Genomic DNA, 25243 nt, shown 5'->3' with positions numbered 1-25243 from the left:
GCACAGATAAGATTGGATAAAAAGGGTACTCATATTGAATGCTAGAGTGAAAGCCTTATGAATCCAACAACAAAAAAGTGCTGAAGTCATGTGAGGGGGGATTGATGGTTGTAACTGTGTGAGCCATTTTGCTGCATGTCATTGGTGCAGGAAAATAGGGGACAGAAACTTGAGAGAGAAAGTTTGGAAGCAAGAAACCATTAACAGTGCATTTTTGTTTATTACACTTTTATTACAATTATTACCCAAATAGGGAAGGTTATACACATCCTTTAAGTCATCCAGTGCAAAATGGAAGCACCCTATGAGGTCTAACCCTTTCCCCAAGTTTACCAGCAACATTTAAACCTGACATGAGTAGGTACAACTCCACTGAGTTTAAAGAAGAAATCTAGATGTGGTCCATTAGGAGTTTAGCCACTGACTCCAATAGAAGGAAGCAGGAGGCAGCTCACTGTCTTAAAGGTGCAAAATCAATATATAACATATTGACACATAATGAAATATACATACATTAAATAACAGTATTTCCTGATACATACTTCAGATTTTCCAATGAACGTTGTAAGATGTACATACTTAATGATATTATTTTTAATTCTGGAAAAAAACAGCTCAGCATTTTATTTCAAGTTTATATTAACTATAAATATCTAAGGTCAAGAAACATTTCTCCCCTATTTGGATGCTTTGTCTCTCCATTTATGTCTTCTGTTCTTTGCCTTTTGGAGAAAACATTACATTGTAAGGCTGCCTTCGTTTTGGACGCTGGCAGGGAGCAAGATCCTCTTTAATATATCCTTAAAAGAAATAAAAAGCCAAAACAAAACCAAAAGAGAGATAAAGATTTCAGAACTATCTGGCTGTGAAGGTACATATGGTATAAAAGGCACAAATAACTTGCATTTACCAGACCTTTAAGCATTTCCTAAAACAAATATTTTTTATTAAAAAAAAAAAAAAAAATGTATTTCCATTTTTGAAGACTAACTGCATCTGCCAGTGAATGCTATTAGTATGCCATTCAGGGACAGACAGCTACATCAAGCATCTTTCAAAGGCACTCGGTGTGCTTCAGATAACCCACCTGACGTGGTTTAATACAAACTGAATACATCGAAGCTCTACTGAACAGTCAGGTTCTCAATATTTTAAGTATTTTAAATATCTCACATTTCAACATCTTTTCTATGGAAGCTTTGATAATTTCACTGTATGTTATTTTAATAGCATAGAGTGAAATAGCATACAACTTTACAAGTTGAGTTATTTAGTATAAAACCAGAATATATTTTCTGAACTCTTAATTTATAAAAATGCACCCAACGCAACCACTCTAGGCACCACTACCATACCTCACATAGACTTAATAAAAAACACTGCCCTCAAAATAAAGTCCTCCCCTCCCCAAAAGGCTAGAACCCAAACAGAGTTCAGTGGATCAAATCAACATCTTGAACTTCACTCAGACAAGAAAAGGAAGCTAATGTACAGAGGATTATTTATTGTAATAATGTAGCATGTACTGCCAAATATGTATGTTATAAACCGACTGTAACCTTTATATAGACTTCAGTGGTTGGCTTATGTCTTCAACTGCAGTCCTTTTCTCCCTTCCCTCCCCAACCCCCTTTAAAAAAAACAAAACAGGATTAACATGATTTTGGTTTGAGCCATCCTCAAACTAAAAACACCAAGGACATAGCTGGGTAATGCATGGAAACTTGTCATGCTAATGCCATTGCCATATTTCCCTGTGAATGAATCAAAGACTTATCTTAAAAAAGTCTGACAACTTATTTGGTTTGCAAGCACTATATTTACTAAAATACAAAGTAGGAATTTATTTTTAAAACATTAAGTGATGAAATGCATTTTCTATGACCAAGTTATTTAAAAAAAAAAAAATATAACAACTTTAATGTACCATTTAGGAAGAGCTAATACATTTCACCACCCTAATGAGGGTATTCTTTTTCTGAGTAACAACTGCAATACATAAAATTAACACTTATATAGTGTTCCACTCAGATAACTGTTATAGTTTGGGGTACATATCACATATAGATTCTGCATTTCTTTTTTGCTGTAGTTCTGTACCATGGTTGTTATAAAAAAGGAGGACGAGTTCTTGAGCATTTGCATCCATATGAGGGCTGCTAAGGACCATCAATAACCTAAATGGGCTGTGTCTTATAAGAACAAAGGGGTAGCCAAAAACCTAGCTTCATTTAGGCAACTAGTAACCAACAAATCACCCAATTGAAAAATGGAATGATCCTTTGAGATTGTCTGGGTCACAGGGAAGAGGAACTGTTAAGTACTTAAAATAAAAGAAGTTGGCTTTGAGCAGTTCTCTCTCACTGATTAGAACAGGAAGCGATTAAGCAGGTGAAGTGAGGTCCAAGACTAGGTATCTGAGGATGTTGGAACCCTGGCAATGCATAGGGGGTGCATGTGCACCCCCTGCAAAAGCGCCCCTGCCCCCACTTGCAGTGTGTGCGGGTGGTTGCCAACCACCAGTTGGCACTGTGGCCACCTGCCGGAGCTCACCACTTGTTGCTGCCACGTCCCCACCACTGACAGCGTTGTCGCTGCCTGCGGGAGCTCACCGTGCCCCCCAGCCTCTGGGGGCACACAGTGTTTATGTCCTGGAAGGCACTAATCAGGACCCAAAGAATGCTCAAGAATGAGGAGGATTCAGAACAGGAATTGCATAGGCAGTATATTATTTTTTTTGCATGGATCTGTATTTCTCTTGTATTGTCTAAAGGAAAGATTTGGTTTATAAGGTATGTGCGATATGTACCTCAACCCATCATGGGTTGTGTACACATGTTCAAACGATCTGGGAGAATTCTCCCAGGTTTTGTTTTCTTGATAGAAAAACACTTACCCAGAGATGCCTGAACAGGCATTAGAACGCTGAACCCCTGAAGAGCAGAGAGCTTGCAGTGCTGACATTGTGTAGCCAGGGGGCCCCTGCATACACATCTTAGCATGCTTGGCAGGTTTCCTCAGTCTGCCTGGAGACAGAAAGCAGCAGCATGCAGGGCAGCACAGGATGGCTGACCCACACTGCTCAGGGTCAACCTGTGTCTCCCTGTAGCACAATGTGGGGATTATGAAGGAGGCATGTTCTGCTCCTCGCTCTGCTGAAGCACTTCAGTCCAGTTAGGTAACATACCATCTCCCTGAGGGGGACGGTGGAGCAGGAAGAGCAAAGCACTGACTCTAAAGGACTGTGCTGTGGCTTCTCTCACAAGATAATGTGTATAGGCATTCACTCTCCTGGGTGCAATTTAAGCCTGGTTGTTCCGTTTCTCTGGGAGCAGCCATTTTTACTCTGTGAGAAAAATCCTGAACATCCATACACTTGTGGTTTCTCTTGGGAGAGCAGCAACTATCCCATGAGAAACTTAATGTTGGTATGTGACCACAGTTACCTGATTGGAAGGCTATATAAATGTGAATTTATGCACTGCAATTGTTACTCAGAAACAGAATACCTTTATTAGGGTTGATTCTCTCTTCCACAATTTTTTCAGAAAACTCTTGTCTTATCATTTGTATCTGAAGGATTAAAATTTAAACCAGAGAACCCATGTGGATGGAGTGGAGGGGTCCAGCAAATGGTGGGGGAATGTGCTTACAGTCATTGGAGAGTCTTGTGGGGGGGTGTTCAGCATTGGCCTTGGGTAGCTTGACTATAACGTTCTGTGTCTGAGAAGGGGTATTAGATAGACAGCTCATGCCCTGGACCAAGCCAAGAAAACTAAAGAAAAAGCCTACCTTAAATTAAACTTATAAGCATGTGGACCCAGCATATAGGAGGGAAAAAGGGGAGCTCAATTAGGACCAACTCTGAGCAGTAGCTTGTACTTATCTTAAATGAATAAGATTAGGTCTCTGAGTCCAATGTTTGAAATACCTTAAACTTCTTAGAACTACAGGTTCAAATTTAAATGAAATCAATCCATTCTTTTATAAAATAGCTTGATTAGCATTATTCACTACTTGAAAGTATTGCATAAGAGCTTAAAAATCATCACCCTCTGTTCTGAGAGGGTGCTGAAAATCCCATTGCACTGACTGAGGGGGCCTTGTTTTCCCAGTTACACACCTAAACGCTGGAGAACAGAAAGCTCAGAGCATCACTATTGATGGTTATTTCATAAAATATATAATATATGGGTATGGAAATAACTAGTCAATGAAGAGATCTGAAAGGCATGTAGCCTCCTTCGACATAGAATTTAGGCCCTTTGAAGATATTTATCCAAATACATAACAAAATACATGCATTTTAAAGCCATTACCCCATTCAAGTGAAGAGTGTCTTTGATAAAAATGAATGATTAACATCATTTAAAAAAAATTCCTGTGTCAAAATGTTTGACTCAAAATACCAGAAGAACTTTGATTCCTAGAGTGCTCTTGCAGAATATCTTTTGGAACCAAATCCTTTTGGCTACAGCTTGCTAAAAATCACTTGAAACACATGCCTTTGGAACCATAATACTACCAAAGTACAATGGATTAAAAATGTGTGCGCTTTTTTAAACAATGGACCTGTGTTGGTAACTCAGATTCTTGTGCCAAATTCTACTGGCTTCTGAAAAGCTATTTATACAAAGAATAATCTATGTGAAGGAAAGTCTAAAGTGCAGTTTCTACATTTTAATAATGAACCAGGGTAGTAACATGCACAAGAAAATTCTCAATGTTCAGAAGATAAAGCAAAGATTCTAGGCAATACAGCCATCTTATGTCTCTCTTCTCTGCAATAGTATAAACAAGGGAGGCCAACCTGCTACACAAGTGCCACAAGTGACAAGGCAGCCTCTATGTGGGGCATGCAGTAGATCAGAAAGGAGACAGGCAGCACAGCAGCAGATAGGGCAGGAAGCAACAATAGAGCAGGTAATCAAGCAGGGAGCACAGACTAGAGAGCAAAGAGCAGAGCAGCAGAACTGATGGAGGAAAGGGATTAGGAGTGGCACATCAGGAGGGTGCCAGGGTGGCACACCTGCCGAAAAGATTTGTCCCATAGGTTTACTTAGGCTAGACAAAGTAGATCAACAATGTATCCTGTCATTTGGGGCCTAAAGTAGTACAGCAAGCTAGCTTCTTGCCTCAAATCTGCAAGGTTAAATCTAATTTTAGGTCAAAAATAAAAATGGTCTTGGTTTAGTTTTTGTGGAAATTCTCCTAATTTTTATCTTTTCTGATCTAATTTGTAGGAACTCACCTAACATCCTCCCTTCCCAACATCCCAGGAGATATTGAACAAGTGGTGACATTTATTCTAGTTCCTGGTAGCCGAGGGTAAAATGGAGTTTGACAAATCTGTAGGGGTGCTAACTTTGTGAAATGAGCATAATTTTAGTATTTTAATGTTATAAAGTATTAATTTTAAAAACAAAAACATAAAAATCATCTAGTAAAATCATTTTCTATGCTTACCTCTGTCCATACAAGTTTGGGTGGAAGGAAAACCAACCTCCCAGAAGTTTTCTGGTGTACTAGGGGGAATGTAACGGAATCGATGTCTTGAACAGGCTGCTAGTTTCTTCTCTCTCTCTTCTTCTGGAATGTCTGCATAATACTAATAGAAAATGGAAAGTCTTTTTGCAATAGGTTGCGACAAACAAACAATACAGAAGGTGCAACTGTATTACTTATATCATTCACTGTTGATCACTGAATTTAAATAGAATATAATGTGCTGAATCTTGCCAACAGTACAGAGCTTGAATATCTTAGTACTGACTTTCTAGATTAAATTTAATCTTCATTACTGTAACTTTAAAAATACACTTTGCATTGGCAACCATGTTAGTTTTATTCCCTATAATATAAAACCGAATAAGACACAAACACAAACACTTATACATGGTGAATAGTTCTACTACTGGTCTCATGAAGTTAAGCATGTACATATGTCATTGTGGGATTGAGGCCTAAAGTAGATTGGAATTCCCTAGAGTCAAAATTAGTTAATTAAAAATGTCACTGGATTTTCTGGTAGGAGTGACCCAGCCATGGCCATAAATTAAGAATTAAGATCACTTGCCCACTCCCAGACTCGAACTGCCAGCCTTTTTGATCCCAGCTCATGACTCAGGCCCTTCAGCCACAGAAGAGGCCTTCTGGTAAGAGTGAAAAAAAATTTTTTTTGCTGTGCCTAGTTTATGGTTGTTACAATGGAAAAAGGAGTCAATGACCGAGTCATAGGGCTCCTTGATTCACTACCCAGCAACAGACACAAATCAGTGTCCAAAGACCTGGTCTAAGTTATGCCAAATGACTAGGACTTCGAAGGTATTATTCACCAGCTAGGGTTTGTCTGGTGCATAGTCATCTGGCTACTCCTCCTTCCATTCCATGTCAGAGGTGCATTGATTGAGGCACAGCAATTAGTTCTCTGTATGGAAGGCAGGGCCTCCTCGAACATGAAAAGTTTCCCACAGCATAGCTACAGTGAATCTCCACCTTTCTGTTGGCTGAGTAGCTCTAAAGGGTAAGATCAGGGTTATAGCTGCTTATACAGAGGAAGAAGGCAGGGTAGATTTGTTCGATGACTGAACCATGTAAGATATTATTTGTAAGTCACAAAGGTTGCACTGGCATCAGAGGAATTTGCCTCTTCCTAAATAGATAGATCTAGGAAGAGCCAAATTCCCCTGATGCCAGTGCAACCTTTGTGACTTAAAAATAATATATTACATGGCCCAGTCATTTATTACTTAGCATGATCACAGGTTTGCTTTGTGAAAGGGAAGTTTTTGGGTTTGTTTGTTTATTTTTTGAATTTTTCTAGTATTTTAGACCATAGTCCTAGCTAGAAGCTCCTGCTAATGCAAGTTTTCATGTATCCTTTATGAAGTAGCACAAAATGTCTGAATGTAGCACCATTATAAGACTGAACAGAATTCAACTAAGCTGGCAAGCCAACAGCCTGGTGTAACCCAGATTTTAAAAACTAAATCTCATCAATAGCTAAAATAATCCTGCAAAAATAACACGCTGTAATAAGCAGAAGAGACAAAGTGGAGTTAAAATCCTAGTCCTATTGAGCAAAAAGTGATGTAGAGTGCAACATATGAAAGAAATGGAATATTCATGCAGTGCTGCTGTTCACCTTTAGTAATGGTATGCCACAACATTTTCTTTTCTTGTCTCCATCTACAGATAGAATGATGCAAAATAAGACCTACATCTTGAGACTGTTGAAGTATGTTAGCAAACTAATGTTGCATTAACATTTGGTGGGAACAAAAGCAACGGAATAGGTGAAAAAACCCCCCAGAAAGGACAAGATGTTAATAATGGTGGTAGAAGGAAGAAGAAAAATAAGTTCCATTTAAAAGTTCTTTCAGCATATAGGAAATATAGGTATGCCTGAGACAGAGGTACCATTTTTCATCCCAAAAACGTATTTGAGTTAATGTTACCCAGGCTCTGATTGACACTAGAGCAGTGTTTCTCAACCTTTTTTGTACCAGGACCCATTTGTAAACATCAATGGCCAGTTCTGACCCAGTGCCCCTCCTCCTGACCTGCTGCCCTCCACCCCCAGCCCCTCAGTGTGTGGGGTAGGGTGTGTGGGGTAGGGGAGCCCCAAGCAGTCCCTCGAAGGCTGGAACTCTGCCAGCCTGCAAGGGAAAAGCCATGGTTTCCCACATTTTTCTCCTCCAAAAATGAAACCATTTTTTAAAGTTTGTTTGCAACCCTTTCATATCTTCTTGTGACCAACTTTTGAGTTGTGACCCACAGGTTGAGAAACACGGCACTAGAGCATCATCTGTTCTCAATGTTCTACTTAGTTCAGGATTTCCATCTGATGTCAATCAGGCTTTCTTGATCAGAGACAGCAAAGAGTTTCATACTTTTAACAATTTTAACCAAAATTGTCAGAGTATCCCTATACATTCTGTAATGTTCCCATTTCATTAGAAGGAGCCAGATCCTCAAAGAAGTTATCTACCTACAGCAATTATGATTCTTACAGATGTTACTCTTACAAATTCCACTCTTGATGTGCATTCTTCTTGAATAGCAGTGTTTATTATGATCAAAGCTGAGCACCCCTTATGTCCTCCCCCTTTGCGCCCCCCGCAACCCTATTGTAGCCAAGCGTATAAGGGACCGAGCAGCTGTAACAACCACTCAGTTCTTTTGCCAAAATGAAACCCCATATGTGAGACTCAGATCACTGGGGAAAAAAGGAAAACATCAGTTTCCATTGTTGGTGACCAACACAGTTCTTTCAACAGGAAGGAGAGGAATTTTACTTGAAGACTGAATGTCTAACATCTGTACTTATGTTGAGGTCAGATTTGGAAGCTTGCATCAACAAATAGTGCAGTGTGAACACATGGATGGAGGTTTGGATAGCATCCTTTCAAATTCAGACAGTGGGATGTTGGAGATGGAGCAGAGAGGATTAAAAACACCATGGTCAAATGGTCTGATGTGACCTGGATCAGTATTTGCTACCTGACAGTGGGTCTTAATATAGTGAGGACCTCCTTGAATAATCTCTGGATATATATAGAACTGGCTTGTGCTGGGGTCTGTTAAACTTTCTCAGACTTATCACTGGTGGAGATGATGGGCTGCATTTCTTCAGTAAGAAAAAATTTAAACCTCCCTGCTCTTAAGGGTCCTCTACAAAAACAAAAGAGAAATCTGGAACATGAACTTTTCCCAAGTATATTGGAGTGGCACTCATGCTGATGTTCACCATGGTAGTCGAATAATGAATGGTTCTTGAATCAGGTGATTTGACTGAATCAGCTCATATTGGGTGGAGCTTTCACGGTACTGGGAGGTGTGGGGGTAGAGAGTTGCAACCAGGCTTCAAGAAAGTTGTTTATTTTTCTTCTTCATAGTCCAGGGCAGTTTTAAGTTCCCAGTAGCTTGGAGGTTCTGAGGGACACAGCACAGCCACAGAAAATAACTGCTATTGAAACAAAGCCTGGCCTCAGGTACATGCATATGGAGAGAGGAAACCTATGTAGATAATCAGTCCAAGTAGAATTAACATACATTTTCTGTGTTTTAAGATACACCGCTTTCCAGTCCTCTCCAATTTGCAGTTTCAGGGTAGGCAGTTCAATAGTGTAATGCAGGTTCTATTTGTTGCATCACCCTTTCATTCCACAGCTCTGAAAAACCTGTTTGAATCTGACCATCAATACCAACAAGTAAGCAGGAAACAGAAGGCTAATTGGCCCAGAAACTTCAGATGTAACACTTCCAACATGGACATTTTTAGTTAAGCTGGAGAGGATGAGAAGTAGAACTGCAAAGTGGGTAATGAACTTATTAATAGGAAGATAATAATGAGTATCACTGAAAGGAGAAATATATGGGTAGAGAGAGGGTATTCATTAAACTGGTCTTCAGATTGATCGCAATAAATATTTTTTTATTAAATTACTTTTTGCACAAAATTGGGTGTGAGCTTATGCAATTTGCTGGCACAAATTTTGTTGGCACAAAGTTAGGAGGCAAATGCACCACAGAAGAGGGCTGGGATATCACACAGGAAAACCTGCATAAGCTTTTAAAGATAAACTCATACAGGAAAACCTAGATTATTAGCAACTACTACCAGAAACTTCTGCCATAAACTGGAGCTCATCAACTGGAAATGGAAATGGATCTAAAATTTTGAGAAGTGGGGTGTGGTAGAGACCTCACTGGCCTGCATGGAGACAGAAAGTGGGGCAGGGAGCAAGTGGTTGAGACCAGCGCTATTGGCAGCAGAGAGCTCACTATACATATGACTGTCCCCTTCCCCCTAATGGAAATAAGTCAGAAGATCTTTGGGTAGAAATAAAGCAATAACATACAACTGGGATCCTTTATTAGATCATTAATCTGCACCTCAGACATGTTGTGAAATGAGATCACAGCTCAGTAAATTCTATCAAATTGAAAAGTTTATCAGTGGCCAAGTTAAGCATGTCCTTTATTACATGCTTAAAAGACTAAGATTTATCTATATTAAAAAAATACCTGAAATCAGTTGCTGACATGTGGAAAACAGTATTAAATGACTTACCAACATTATTTTCTATCCCTAACTATAAGTCCCATACTTTTAACCTAGTTTGCAAAAAAAACTGGAAAGGTGCACAAAATTTGTACCCATAAGTTCCTTGGTCATGTTAAATACAAACCAAGTATTACCAAAAACGTCAGACTGTTGCACTGATTAGGAATGTGCAAAACTATAATATAAAACAGTTGATGCCAACAAGCCATACGTTTTCAAAATGATGAAATCTATCTACAGTGTGCCAGGTTTCCAATGAGTTCTACAAAGACACATGCAGTTTTACCAGCCAAAACTGCATACACATATCAATGGGTAGGGGCAGCTTTTTGAAAATTGGATGCTATAAAAGATCTGTGTTTTTATTTTCTTTCTGAAATACTTGTAAAACACTATAATTGTATTTTGGACCCAATTCTGGCTCTCTCAACTTTAGCAGAATTAAAGTGTCAGTCTCTGGCTGACAGTTGCATACCCATCCTTGGCTATCTGATTTATTTCTGTTAATGGAGGTTTCATTGACCCTAGCATATGACATGTGTCCATCTTGTGGGATGTGCTCGCTGGTGGAGACTCTGGAGGGCCAGATAAGGGAGCTCCAGGAGGAAGCGAGCAGACTGTGAACCATCATGGAACATGAAGCGGATAGTGATACTTACTGCCAAGCTCTACATCTGGAGAAGGATGCCACGGAGACCAGGCAGAAGAGTGGGCTTGAGCAAGATGTCCCAACTGACATTGCTTGGAAATTGGTCACATCAGGTCCAAAACCATGTTGTGCATCAGCTGCTCCACCAATAGCCCTGCACAACAACTACGCAGCCCTCCCACCATCAATGGATGAGGCATCTGCATCCTCTGCACCAAAAATAGGACAGGAACAGCCACCACCACCAAGAAAGCAGGGGAACAGAAGGCTCCCCCACCAAGAAGGAGAAAAGAAGGTGCCATTTGTCATCCAGACCCTTTTGCTTGAGAGGTCTGCTGCCTTCCAGGAGCCAGGATCCAAGATGTAACAGCGAGGATCCCAAAGTTGGTCCACCCTATGGACCACAACCTCATGCTTCTTGTCCACATGGGCACCAATGACAGCAAGAAGTAACCCCGGGAGAATCTTTAATGACTACAAGACCATGGGGGTAAAGCTCAAGGAACTAGGAGCAAGAGTGGTCTTCTCCTCAATCCTCCCAGGTAGAGTCCACAGTTGTTGGAGGGAGGAGTGCATTGAGGAAGTCAACTGAAGGCTTCAGAGATGGTGTCACTGTGTTGATTTTGGATTCCTTGACCTTGGCATGCAGTTCAATGGAAGTAGTCTACATACAAGAGATGGTATTCACCTCACAGGCAGAGGAAAGAAGCTCTTCTCTGTGAGAATTGTCGACTTGCTGAGGAGGGCTTTAAATTAGGTATGTCTGGGGGAGAGAGCGTAGATTCCACTGCTGTACATAAATCCTCTGGCCAAGATGACCCAGGGGAGGGCATTAATGTAGGGGACATCCAGATGAGTACCAACACCCCAGGGCACTTAGAGAGTGACAGAAAACCAGAGGCAACTAGGGGTGAACTCAGGTGTCTTTATGGGAATGCCAGAAGCACGGGCAATAAACAGAACGAACTGGCACTCCTTCTAGCAGACAAGGAATTTGACCTCATTGGGTAGACGGAGACCTGGTGGGATGATACATAGGACTGGGCAGTGGATATTGAGGGCTATAGGCTCTATAGGAAGGATCAGGTTGGGAAGAAGAGAGGTGCGGCCCCCTATGTGAAAGAGCGGTACCTTGCCTTGCAGGTCACACTTGATTGGAGGGAGAGGTCCCTTGAGACCCTATGGGTCGAGATACAAGGTGGCTCAGGAGAGGGACCCGATTCATACATGTCAGGGTCAGAAGGGACCTCAGTAAGTCATCAAGTCTGACCCCTGCCCTGGGCAGGAAAGAGCACTGGGGTCAGACAAACCCAACTAGGTGCTTGTCCAGTCTCCGCTTGAAGATCCCCAGGGTAGGGGAGAGCACTGCCTCCCTTCGAAGCCCATTCCAGATTCTGGCAACCCTTACTGTGAAGAAGTTCTTTCTAATGTCCAACCTAAATCTGCTCTGTCAATTTGTGGCCATTGTTCCTAGTTACTCCAGGGGGTGCCCTAGTAAATAGAGCATCTCCTATTCCCTGCTGCCCTCCCCTGATGAATTTATAGGCAGCCACAAGATCACCTCTCATCCTTCTCTTGTGAAGGCTGAAGAGATCTAGGTCCCTCAGTTTCTCTTCATAGGGCCTTGCCTGCAGGCCTCTAACCATATGAGTGGCCCTCCCCTGAACCCTCTCAACCCTCCCCTGAACCTTCTCTGCATCCCTCTTGAAGTGTGGTGCCCAAAACTGGACACAGTACTCCAACTGCAGTCTGACCAGTGCCACATAGAGGGGAAGCATCACCTCCCTGGACCTGTTCGTCATGCATCTGCTAATGCATGATAAAGTGCAGTTACCCTTGTTGATCACTTTGTCACATTCATGACTCATGTTCATCTTGGAGTCAACTATGACTCCAAGATCCCTTTCCGCTGTTGTGAAGGTCATCCCCCAGCCTGTAAGTGTGTTGGTGGTTCTTTTTGCCCAGGTACAGAACTCTGCACTTGTCTTTGTTGAACTACATCCTATTTTGTTCTGCCCATTTTTCCAACCTGTTCAGATCCACCTGGATCCATTCCCTACCCTCTGGTGTATTAACTTTGCCCCATAATTTGGTATCATCTGCCAACTTGGACAGGGTGCTCTCCATGCCCTCGTCCAAGTCACTGATGAAGACACTAAATAACACTGGTCTAAGGACTGAGCCTTGTGGGACTCCATTGCCCGCATCTTCCCAGGTTGATATTGACCTGATGGTGGGAGTCTACTATGGACCTCCCTACCAAGAAGACGACAGCGATCAGGCATTCTCCAGGGAACTGACTGAGGCAGCCAGTACTAAAGACCTGATTTTCATGGGTGACTTCAACTACCCTGACATCTGTTGGGAAGACCATTCACCTAGCTCTAGCAGGTCAACCAACTTCCTGGCAGCTACTGACAAACTGTTCTTGACACAGGCTGTGGAAGGACTGATTAGGGATAAAGCCACTCTGGACACAGTGCTGACCAAAGGGGAAGACATGGTAGGTGACTTGAAGATTGGAGGTACTCTGGGCAACAGTGACCATGACCTGATTAGGTTCACCATCCACCAAAAGGCTGGGAATTCAGTCAGTAGAAAAGAAGTCCTAGACTTCAGAAAAGCAGACTTCGGTAAACTCAGGAGTCTTGTTAGAAAGGCCCTCCATGACTGGATGATTTGGGAGTTCAGGAACAGTGGTGTTTCCTTAAGGAGGCAATTCTCACTGCTTAAAAAGAGGCCATCCCCGCACAGTCAAAAAGTGGGAAAGGGGCCAAGAGACCTGCTTGGCTCAACAGGAATATTAAGGAACTTTTGAAAAAGAAAAAAAAAGCATCTAAGCAATGGAGAAACAGTTTAGCATCCAGAGAGGAGTACAATCATATGGCCAAGGTCTGCAGGTATGAGACATGGAAAGCAAAGGTAGGCATGGAGATCAAGCTGGCAGCTGAAATAAAGGAAAACAAAAAGTCCTTCTATAGGTACATAGGGAGCAAGAAAAAAAAAAAAAAAAATCAAACTACTGTGGGACCCCTAACTGGGTATAGGGGGGCAGCCCACAGTTCATCCCGATGAAAAGGCAGAGCTCCTAAATACTTACTTCACATCGGCATTTCTGAAATCACACAGGAGCTGTTCACCTGTCCAGAGGCCCATGAAATATGGGGAAGACAACAGTCCACATGAAATCAGTCCCAAACTGGTGAGGGTACTCTCAGAACATCTGAACATGTTCAAGTCTGCTGGGCCAGATGACCTGCATCCAAGAGTCCTGAAAGAACTGGCTGAGCTCATAGCAGGGCCTCTGGTGAAGCTGTTCAAAGAGTCGTGGAACTCGAGAGCGGTCCTGAACTACTGGAAGAGGGCTAACATGGTACCCATCTTTAAGAAAGGGAAGAGAGACGACCTTAAAAACTTCAGACCGGTCAGTCTGCCTTCGGTCCTTGGAAAAATCTTTGAAAAAAAAAAAATGGTCAAAAAGAGGCCATCAACCACAAAATTTGTAACCGGGGTATTAAGAAGCAACCAGCATGGCTTTGTTGAGGGTAGATCATACCTAACAAACCTGGTATCCTTTTATGATCAGGTAACTAACCAGCTGGAAAAGGGACATGAGGTTGACATCATTTACCTAGACTTCAGCAAGGCCTTTGATACCGTTTCCCATGAGTTTCTTTCAGTTAAGCTGGAGGGTACTGGTCTAGACCAGTCTACAGTGAGATGGGTTGGCAACTAGCTCAGAGGCTAATCCCAGAGAGCTGTAATCAATGGCATGGCCTCATCCTGGAGGGCCACCTCCAATGGTGTCCCCCAGTGATCAGTGCTTGGGCCCGTACTCTTTAACATCTTTATCAATGACTTGGATGAGGGGGTGGAAAGTGTAATGATTAAGTTTGCAGATGACACCAAGCTGTGGGGAAACGCAGGCACATTTGAGGATAGGGTGAGGATCCAGGATGACCTTGACATATTGGTCCTATGGGCTGAACACAATCAGATGAGGTTCAATAGGGAAAAGTGCAGGGTCCTTAAATCTGGGTAGGAAGAACCTCCACCATAATTATACGATGGTTAGTAGTCCACTGGCTGGCACTGCATCTGAAAGGGACCTGGGGGTGACAATTGATCAGAAGATGAATATGAGAGACAACAGTGCAATGAAGTTGCCAACAGGGCTAATAGAATTCTGGTGTATATGCCAATGTGTTGCGAATAGATCCAGAGAGGTGCTCCGCCCCCTCTATTCAGCATTGGTGAGGCCACAGCTGGAGTATTGTGTCCAGTTCTGGGCACCACTCTTCAGGAAAGATGTGGATAAGCTTGAAAGGGTAGAGAGAAGGGCTACCCATATAAATCAGGGGCCTGAAGGATAGGCCCTATGAGGAGAGACTCTGGGAACTGGGTTTGTTCAGTCTGACTAAGAGAAGACTCAGAGGTGACTTGATAGCCGCCTACAAGCATGTCAGGGGTGAACACCAAGATCAAGGGGAGCAACTCTTCAGAAGAGGCACCCCTGAGATGACGAGGACCAACGGGCACAAGCTAACTGAGGAACAATTTAGGCCGGACATAAGGAAAAACTTATTTTCCATAAGGGTATCTAGAATATGGAATGCACTCCCAGCAGAGGTGGTGCAGTTGCCATCCTTGGAAATATTCAAGAGGAGGCTGGACAAGCATCTTGTTGAGCTCGTTTGAGCCTAATTACATCTTGCCAATGGCAGGGGACTAGACTTGATGATCTTACAGGTCCCTTCTGGTCCTTTGATTCTATCTTTCAGCAGACACTGGAAAAATAAATTCCAAGATAACAAAAAGGATTTGGCAGAATTTAAAAAAATTAAATAAAAATGTAGAATGTATACATTTAACAAATTAAGAGAGATAAAAATTATAAAAAGATAAACGCCAAATTATCTTATACAATTATTGTCCACTTCTACAGTATCTAATTTTTATTATGGGTCCCTAAACTGGCCAACAGCTCTGGTACAAATGGACACCTTGGCCTACTTGATTTATTAATGCTGAGGTGATTGGACTTTTAATTTAGAAAGAATAGCAGGTCTTTGGTATGAAAAAGTTAAAAAAAAAAAAAAATGAGGCACCAGCCAAAACTTTATAGAGTACTTACTATTTCACATTCCTTACAAGTGTGGCCCAGTAATTTTCTTCTTTCCTCTCTCTTCCGAACAACCTCAATGTGAGGAAAATCTAACACAGTATTCTTTCTGAAAAGCAAAAGCATTCAGATTATCACTCGATTAGAAATATGTTTCTCTGTATCTTGGAGAGTTATGGAATTAATTAGTCCAGTGAAGGGTGGGGTGATAAAACAACAAGATTTCTGCAAAAATCTGTACAAACATATCTATTTTAAAGAACCTCAGCTTCCTAATAACTATTCCTATTAAAAATAAACAACCCTTTCATCCTTCATGTCCAAATATAATGGAATAATTTTTTAATCTAATGGGTTTCACTATTTTTTAAAAATTTAATTGTCCTTTATGCATCCATGCCCTTCCTTCTATGAAAGAGGGGCTGCTGATAACATTCTTATTTAAAGTTTTGAAGACTACAAACAGGCTTCAGTGTTCTTAGTAAACAAACTTCACGAATATCATGTCCTTGTATTGCTATATATTTGTTCATTCCATAAAACTACATAGTACCATTCTAATGGCAGTACACGTTTATGCTGTAACTCAAAGATATGACACTAGCTCATAAACACATACCATAATTAAGTGGGGTACTGATAACAGTGCAGCTGTGGCAACGTGAGGTTCAACATGAGGAGCAAAACTCACTTGAGACATTCAGGTGGCTTGCCCACACCAAACACTTTGCTGCTGCATTTAAACTGCTGTCAGTACCAAAGCATAATTTAAAAAATAGGTATGCCAATACACAAGCTGCAACCACCGCTTTTGACTACAGTATAGACAAAGAAGACTCACTTTAATGCTTTGGTAGTCAACTGTAAGAGTTTTGGGGATGAAGTCTCAACACTTTTATGCTGCATGTAGGCTAGGTAGCTGCTAGGGTCAGCTGACTAGAAGATTGCCTTTTGAAGGCTTGTGTTTCCATAAGGTCAAATTAAATTCTGACAGAGCTCAGATCTAAAGTTTTTATTTTGTTTATTATAGGCAGAATTTTGTTTCTTTTTGTGCACCTAGGTAGATGGCTAGAAAGCTGCTATTTATCTGGCCAGAGTGCTGGTAAGGGAACTGGGTAATGCTCGACTTATTGCTTGGCGATTAGAGCACTGTGCTGGGAAGTCATAGCTGCTGGTTCAATATCCAGAATACATACGTACCAACCAGTGCACAGCATACCATGCATCCTCAGTCCAAATGTACATGCATACGCATCCACAATGCAAGAGAAAATATAATTTATGTAACCAGAAAGCCGCCACTTATACGTACAGTGGGAAATAGAATTCCAGCCTATATGTACAAATTAATTATTGTACGTAAGTTGTGAAAAGTATAATCATTTATAGCATATTTATTTTGCCACAGGTTCAAGTTTTCTTGCAATTACTGTTGACAGAAAAAAGGTGTACTGAACCCAACCACAAGAACCAATGATGCTTGGAACGCTGTTTCTGAAAAGATTCTGTATCAACACTAAGCAAGATCTTATTCCACCCTGTTCGAGTCCCCCTAAAACTATTAATGCATCTATTTTGTTATGCACATGCATCTTAACCTAGCACCATATGACAAAAAGCAGGGAGGAGGCGGATGCTCTACCCACCTTGAATGTTAATAGTTTTTCAGGAAGCTGAGCAGGGTGGAATAGGATTGCATTTAGTTACTTACATGCTTAATTTGCAGAAGAGAATCTGGCCCTTTGTGCTTATTCTATTAGACAACACAATGTTAGCCAAGTTTTTTTTCCTTTGCAAAAAGAAAACAAGCTGAGTATACAATAGATGGACAAGCAAGCCACAATACTTGATGGTATTGCAAAATGAAAACTCAGACTCATGATAAAAAAAAAAAATATAGGAAGCAATGGAGAAAATACTTAGCTATATAGTAGTTTGTTGTATGTTTCTCCTTTAATGCTCACAGGAATTTAAACAAAAAATGAAAAAGATACTTAAAAAAGTCTTCACTTGTTCAAGAATTCCGTATTTTTTTGACCATATAGTATATAGCTTGAACAACTTAAAGAAACACTATGGGTTACAGAAACATCCACACAGCAAAATTTTAACAGCAAAAATTGCATTTTTTCCTGTAACAACAACAACAACAAAAAAAAAGACACACTCCTCTCTTGCACCATTCTGTAGTTTTTCTATTTGACATTTGTTTTTTTGTAATGCTGCCCAGAATTCTCTTGGAGATTTTCCAGTCGTACTTTTCCAAACTTCTTCGTATGTAATAATTCATTAGTTTCTTTTATGAAAAGATAAGCTCTCTAAAGGACGAAAAAACCCTAAGCTTCCTAAATTAATAAAGAAAGTGCTGTATTACCTTTCATCACTTTTGAAATATGGCTCCACAAAAGCCTTCTGTTTGGTTTTATCTCGTTTATCCTCATGCTCTGTAAATATATTCGGAATAAAAGTATGATGTAAGTCTGTAATTGAAATGCTTATACAAAGTGGTCATAAAATGATGGAGCTAGACAGAGTGCAATAATTACAGCAATACCCATTTTAAAACTTCAGTGTAAAACAATTTTAAAATGATCTACCTGAACCACCCCTGCCAAAGGAAACTAGACCGCAATTATCGGGTTCTCATTGTTAATATTATAAAACTATTCATTTTTCCTCTACGATCCTTGGAGGCAGGCTTCCTGACATGCAAACAGCTTTGAAGCATGAAAGTCAAAAGCCTTTAGCTCTTATACACTTGCAGTATGAGCATCGTAGAATGGAATCAATTAGAACAATGGAATGCCACCTTTTTGGCAGGCTTGTCACAAATTACATCCTGTGCCTTCCCTGAGTGCCACTCTAATCCCCTTCCCTTTCAAATAGTTTGTGCTACCTTCTTAAAAATCCTAGAATAACAAATTAATCCTTATGGATGTCAGATAAGTACATTAATAAATTTACTTGGGCTATTTGTTTCAATTAAGACAGTTCTCCTCTAGTCTGACCAGGTTAATTATCATCAAGAGACTAACTGAAGAAAAAACAAATGCACTACTCTTTTGTTTCTCTTTGGCTGCTGACATTTCCTCGTTTTCCTCTTCTTCACGAGGATTTTCTTTTTCATCGCATGCTGAAGAACTATCATCTACTAGACAAGATTCGTATTCTTCATGGGATGTCCGATTAAATAATTCTGCTAAGGTGTCATTCTTTTTTCTTTCTTCTTCTATAAAAGAAAAATTCAAAACGGTCATCTAAAATCAGGTCTCAACAATTTAGGTCAACAGACCAATGCTCTGCATGTGTTTTTAGTTGAACAGGAACTAAGGTCTATTTCTAGCTCTCTTACAGAGTTCACCAAAATAACACAGAAAACCAATCTTTGGGTGCCTCCTGTTCTCAATCTTTTAAATGAGGAAAATGCTTACCTTGTACAGAAAAACACTTTGATAGATCTGTGTATGAATGCAAACCTTAGCACTGAATGAATGCGAGTATTTCTTGCTGTAGTTGGAGTTATCCTTAATCCTACTCAAATATAAATACAAAGACTTTTGAAACTAGCCTTTCCTTAGATAAAATTGCTGACAAGTTGGTGGCTTTTTAAAGCCAAGACAGTACACTTTCTTATTACTCTGTGTAAGTTATATAATTATCAGCTAGTACCTCAATTTTGCAATACATATGTTTGTTTATAAGTGCTATCTCAGTCTTAACAGGTGAACCCTAACAAACTCTTTGATCTTGATGAAATAAGACCAAATGACTTCAACAAAGAATGGCTCAAGTCATTTCTATAATTCCATAGTAGTTTCTGCAAATCTAAAACAAGGCTAGATACAACTCAAACCAATGAAGAAGAAAACACAAAAACTTACTTGGACTGCCTTCTCTTTCCTGCTCTTGGTTTTTCATTTTTAACAACACACTTTCACTAACATATGTATAGTCCATCATATCAGCCTCTCCCCCTACTCTGGATTGAGAACCATCCTGAAAAAGGTAATCACAAGTAATTGACATACTTCAGCTTTGCGTAAGGTACCTAGAGTGCCTTTCTTATAGATTTACATATCATACAGACACATTTACTTGTATTTGACAAGTTCCCCATTGCTGAGATATTTTATGCAATTTCCCTCTCAAAGAGCTATTTTTATATGGCAAAGATGCAGAAACTGTTAGCTGATGCCAACTTTCTAAAAATAAGAACTTAAAATGATGATTTATCTATTGAACTATATCACTTGTCACATGAAAAATCATATTTAAAACTTCTGCTATAAAGAAAACGTATTCATGGAATTTTACAGCAATTCAAATAATTAAATTTCAGGAAAAGATCATGTGTAGCCATATGAAGGGTTAGTACCTTTGCAGACATGTTAAAACTTTGTGACAAGCAAGTACTCTCTAATAAAAAGTCAAGATATGCATACCTCTGTCAACTGCTTCAGAGATCACAGTGAACAGTTATAAGCGACAAACTGTGAAATAAGAACACTTTTTTTTTTTTTTTTTTTTTTAAACAAAATGTTTCTCTATTATAACTATTACCATTCTCACAGCAAGAGAGAAATTACTGAAAAGCTTGTGGAGCTTTTCAGTACTCCAACCCTGTGAAGGCTGAAGATCTGCTTTGCAAAATTTGACTATAATGTAAGTAAATATATTGTAATGTTTTAAGTCTATACAAGGCACTTTCGGATTAAACTATTTTAGGTAAGAAGCTTTATATAAACATACAGCTGCTTTTTATTTGATAAAACATACAAGGATTTATTTCACAAATTTACTTATTATATGCTGCCTTAGCCAAAAGACTCAGAGCAGTAAATGCTGACTTACCTTTGTGTTGATCACTGTAATGTCCATTTTGTACTGAGAAAGGTCTGCTCCTGGATCTATACTCCACTGCAGATTTTCTAAAGATGGCTTATCTTGGAGGTGGAGATACAGAAAGCAAGACAGAAAAGGTAATTAAAAGTTAGAACCAAACTTTAATGATAGCATATGATAAGAAGTAAACTACAGGAGTCATTCTTTTTCTGTTATTTATTTCTCTTTCAGGTTTGATTTTTTTTTTTTTTTAAACAAAAAAAAGTTAAGACGACTGTAGAGTAAGCAAGCTAATTTGATATAGTTCATTCACACACATTATATTTATATCTCTAGATACATCTATATCGATATAGCTATATCTATATAGAGATATCTATATCTATATATAGAGAGATTTGAAAATGATAATTCTTTTGTTGTGTATATACACACACACATATGTATGTTTGTGCGTGCACGAGCGTGTATGTATATATATTTTTTTAATCACCGAATACACTTTTACATTATTGTTATAGCTTTTTTCTCTTTTTCATATGTTGTGTAATTAATAATATATAGCTTATTAACACATTTAATATATATTTCAAAGTAAGTTTTGTGTAGATTGTGTCAGCTTGAACGCCTAGGTTCCCTTTATCTATCCAATTTTGATAATAAAACTACAGAAGATAAAGTATCAAACAAACACATAGCTAAACTGATGTTCTCTCTTCAAAGAACGCAAGTTGGCTCCAAAATTCTTTTAGGTGGAAGATGATCAACGTGTATCTTCACAGCACTATTTACTGCTAATTGATTCTCAGCCCACAACCCAAACACAGTAAAAGCTGTTAACCAGCATTTAAGTAACCGGAACACTCTATTAACTGGAATTTCTGGCTGGCTGCGGGGGAGTAGGGAGGGAAGCTTGCTGACAACCATCACCCTGCATTGCCACTGCTGCATATGCCCAGTCCCCCCCGCCGCCAACCATCACCCTGCATTGCCACTGCTGCATATGCCCAGTCCGTCGTGTCCCTCCCCCGCTACTGTCACGCACATTTTTGTAAATGTGCGGCTACTGCCACTCCCCCCGCACCGGTCGAAAACCCCTGCCATCAGGTAACTGGAATTTTTATATAACCAGCACCCCCATTACCTCACTCATGCTGGATAACAAAGTTTTTACTGTATTTCTTAATAAGGAATTCATTTTTCTAAACATGGAAAGTAGAGAGTCAGTGGAAACAGAGTTTGAATTGCTAGTAATTCAGAGAGCCCAATTAAAGAAATTAAAGCAGCAGGCTGGGACCACTTGCATTAGAAATGATATATTCCTGGTAATGGGATATTTGGTGACAGCTGTACACTACCATATAAGCTAACTGGTAAGGAATGGGAATTGCTTAGAAAGGACATCACTAATGCAAACAGCAATACTAGGCAGACGAGGTTCTTTGGGTAAATGTGATATCGTTTATTAGACCAACTAAACAGTTGTTAAAGTTGCTCTTTGCAAGCTTTCGGATACAAACACCCTTCTTCATGCAGTGGGAGAGTCTGAAGGAGGGTGTTTGTACCCAAAAGCTTGCAAAGAACAATTTTTCCAACAATTTAGTTGGTCTAATAAAAGATCTCACATTTACCCAAATAATCTTGTCTGCCTATGTCCTTAGACCAACATGGCTACAACCAACATCCCCCAATAGCAATACTAAGAAGCCAGCTTCTAACTGAATTTTAAAATTTCCAAGTAAAAGTTTTTAGACAGATAGTGTAAAGTGAAACTTCATAAGCTTGTTTCAATTCTGTGAAGTAACAATAGCATGAAATAAGCTAGATAAAAGTTGCCTGTCCTACTGAGTTTCTAATCTAAAGCCATGGAGATAATGTACAGTAAAAAAAAAAAAAAAAAAAAAGAAGAAAGATGTGAGAGCATTACCGAAGACAGCCAACACAAAACAGGACTGTTTTCAAAAGTTATTTGAAGTAAGTGAGAATGAAGATAGTTCACTTGGGGGTGGCTTTCAGAAGAGATGGCATATAAATTATGAAAAAGGAATGGAAGAAAGTTTTAACAGTGGGAGAAGGAGGGAAAAAGAAATGCAAACGTGTTTTAAGTATAAGCACACAATAAGGAAGAATGGTTTTTTGGAAGTTACCTTGTTCATTTTGCAGTGATATACTTTTTGTTATTCTACAAGGGTTTGGTTGAAGCACAGATGCTGGCTCAGACTCTCCATGTCCTGCCCTGGTTTTCTTTCTAGTTGGTTCATGGTCACTGGCAACCTAACAACATATCATGATTTTAACATTTCCCAGACTTTAAACATAATGTTTGGAAAAGAAAACAACACAAAATAATATATATTTTTTAGAAAAACATACCTTTACATCATCAAAAAGAAGTTGTGTATCTACTACTTTTGACAATGGTGCTACCTTGAAGGAAGGGATTTCTTCTTTAGTTTGTAATTGGGAATTTCTCTCTGTGCATGTTTCACCAAGGGTTGCCTCCTGTACATGGGGATACTCTTCTGAATCTCTGCTTAACAAATAGGTCCCACTGTTGATGCTTTTTGTGAATGAAGAATCCTCTGCAGTACTTTCCACTAGCTGGGGAAAAACATCATGCAGGCTCATCTGTTTCAATCTATTTTTACAAGTCTCATCACTTCCTTGACAATGAGCTCCAGAAAAACGATCGGAGAGGTCCAAAGGCTTGTCAACTGTGTGCTCTCCATTAATAACCTGACTATCTACTTGAAAAGGCAAAGAGTTCTCTTTGTTGAAAGAGGTTCTCTCACAACTGGTCAAATGCTCATCTTCAGCTTTCTTTCTTTTAGCACATCCTCTTCCCAGTTGTTTTGGAGGTGCAAGGCAGAAGTCGTTCTTGATTACCTCATCCCTGCCTGCGCAAGTGCTGAAGACACAAGTTATGGGTTCACCCGTGTTCTTTTTCACAATCATCTGCCTATTGGTTGAGGCCTGGCTGATAATAGAGTTTACTTCAGTCCCAAGATTAAGTGGTGCAACAAGAGCAATATCTTCTGATTTTGATCTAACTTTATGAGATCTAGAATTGGAAGGATTATTGAAGGGGTTGTTTTTGAAATTAGATTTCAGTCCTGTATCTAAAATAGAAGGCGAATGACTTGTATTGAAACATAAGTTGTTCTTCATATTGCTAGATGCTCCAAAAATAGGAGAAGCTGCCTGTTGGTCCCAGTCCACATGTGGTGGAGTGTTCTGAGATGGATCTGAAAGTCTGAACATATTGAGAGGTGAAATACTTTTATTTTTTCCAATGTCACAAGAAATGTAAAAATATTCTGTCTCCTGCCAGTTGTACCCATGAAAGCTATTACAGTTGATTCTATTAATCTTGAATGGAACAGAAAGAAGAAAAGTAAACAAAGGTTTGCATGCATATGAAAATTTCTCATCTGTGATAACCCCTACAACCATAGGGCTAAAATTGGGCAATAATTAGATCTGGTTCTTTGCTTCAATATGAAACTAAATTCTCTTCCAGATATGAGGGAGAACCCAGGACAGCATTCAGCCTATCCAGGAATCTCTCCTCCTAACAGGCCTCAGCCTTTCAGAGTATCCAATGAATAGAAAATGGGGAAGATCCAAGGGTAGAAACAGACACTGCCTCATGTCATGGGTCCCAGCATGGAGGCACAGGACACTAGGAACTGCCCAAGTCCTGCACCATCCCATGCCTCCATGCATGAATCCACACCAAGCAGTGGTTCACATGGAAGCAAGGGTCAGCACAGGTCCCAGTGTAGAGGCATGAGGCACCAGGGATACCCTAGGTCCTACACCACTCTAAGCTTGTGTGTGCCAGGACCTGCACTGCCCCTTGTCTCTGTGCGAGGCATGGACCAGTGCAGCTTCCAGCATGGGTCCTGGCAAGTAGGCACGTGGCAGCAAAGGACATGGAGGATCCCTACACTAGGGGAAACATGTTGCCCATTGTCCAACATCAGGCCCCTGCTACATGCAGGACAACTGGCAACATGTGTTTTACCCAATGTAGCAGATCAGCTTATCACAGCTGATCTGCTTCATTTGGCAATGTCTTTTTTGCTCTGTGAGAGTAGCTTTTATGTCATTTGAATTTTTATTTGAATCTCATCGTTGTAATAAATGATTGCTTGAATAGCAGGAGGCTTACTGCCTCCACCATGATATAAACACCTGCTGCCATTCCATTGCCTTACTATAGTCTGATGTTTAAGGTTCTCCAGATGCACCACCCAATAACTAGGGAAAAATCAGATAGGGATGAGAACCTCAGAGAGCACTGAACCTTTGAGGAATAAGTAAAATGTAATGATTGTGTAATTCTATCCAATTCCGATTTGTATGGACTTGTATGTCTGTTTTTTTAAATACTGACCTGCAAATACATGAAGCCTACATAATTTAATGTTAGTGGATTTTCATAGGTCCACCTTTAAAACAAGATGCCATTTTCTATGAAAACTATCATTTTATATAAGCTGATTCATATTTTTGTTATATACTAAAAGTAGCATACCCCAAGCTGTCATTGTTTCTT

At 39.9% G+C, this 25243-nt stretch overlaps 1 protein-coding gene across 1 annotated transcript in view; it reads right to left on the bottom strand.

Moving 5' to 3' along the window:
• Positions 1 to 219: 219 nt before the first annotated feature.
• RBBP8 (RB binding protein 8, endonuclease) overlaps positions 220 to 25243 on the bottom strand; it is a 62866-nt gene continuing 37842 nt past the window's right edge. Inside the window, 10 exon segments of the mRNA XM_025215460.1 lie at positions 220 to 800; positions 5467 to 5608; positions 15853 to 15949; positions 18215 to 18284; positions 18899 to 19069; positions 19722 to 19836; positions 20692 to 20783; positions 22830 to 22956; positions 23056 to 23935; positions 25223 to 25243. The exon segment at positions 25223 to 25243 is cut by the window's right edge and continues 33 nt beyond it. Of these exon segments, the coding sequence (XP_025071245.1) occupies positions 703 to 800; positions 5467 to 5608; positions 15853 to 15949; positions 18215 to 18284; positions 18899 to 19069; positions 19722 to 19836; positions 20692 to 20783; positions 22830 to 22956; positions 23056 to 23935; positions 25223 to 25243 (1813 nt within the window). The 3' untranslated portion in view covers positions 220 to 702.

The sequence above is a fragment of the Alligator sinensis genome, unplaced genomic scaffold (genome assembly GCF_000455745.1).
Source record: "Alligator sinensis unplaced genomic scaffold, ASM45574v1 scaffold1248_1, whole genome shotgun sequence".
Classification (NCBI taxonomy): Eukaryota; Metazoa; Chordata; order Crocodylia; family Alligatoridae; genus Alligator; species Alligator sinensis.
The sequence above is the reverse complement of the archived record's forward strand: the minus strand, read 5'-3'. Positions and strand labels throughout refer to the sequence as shown.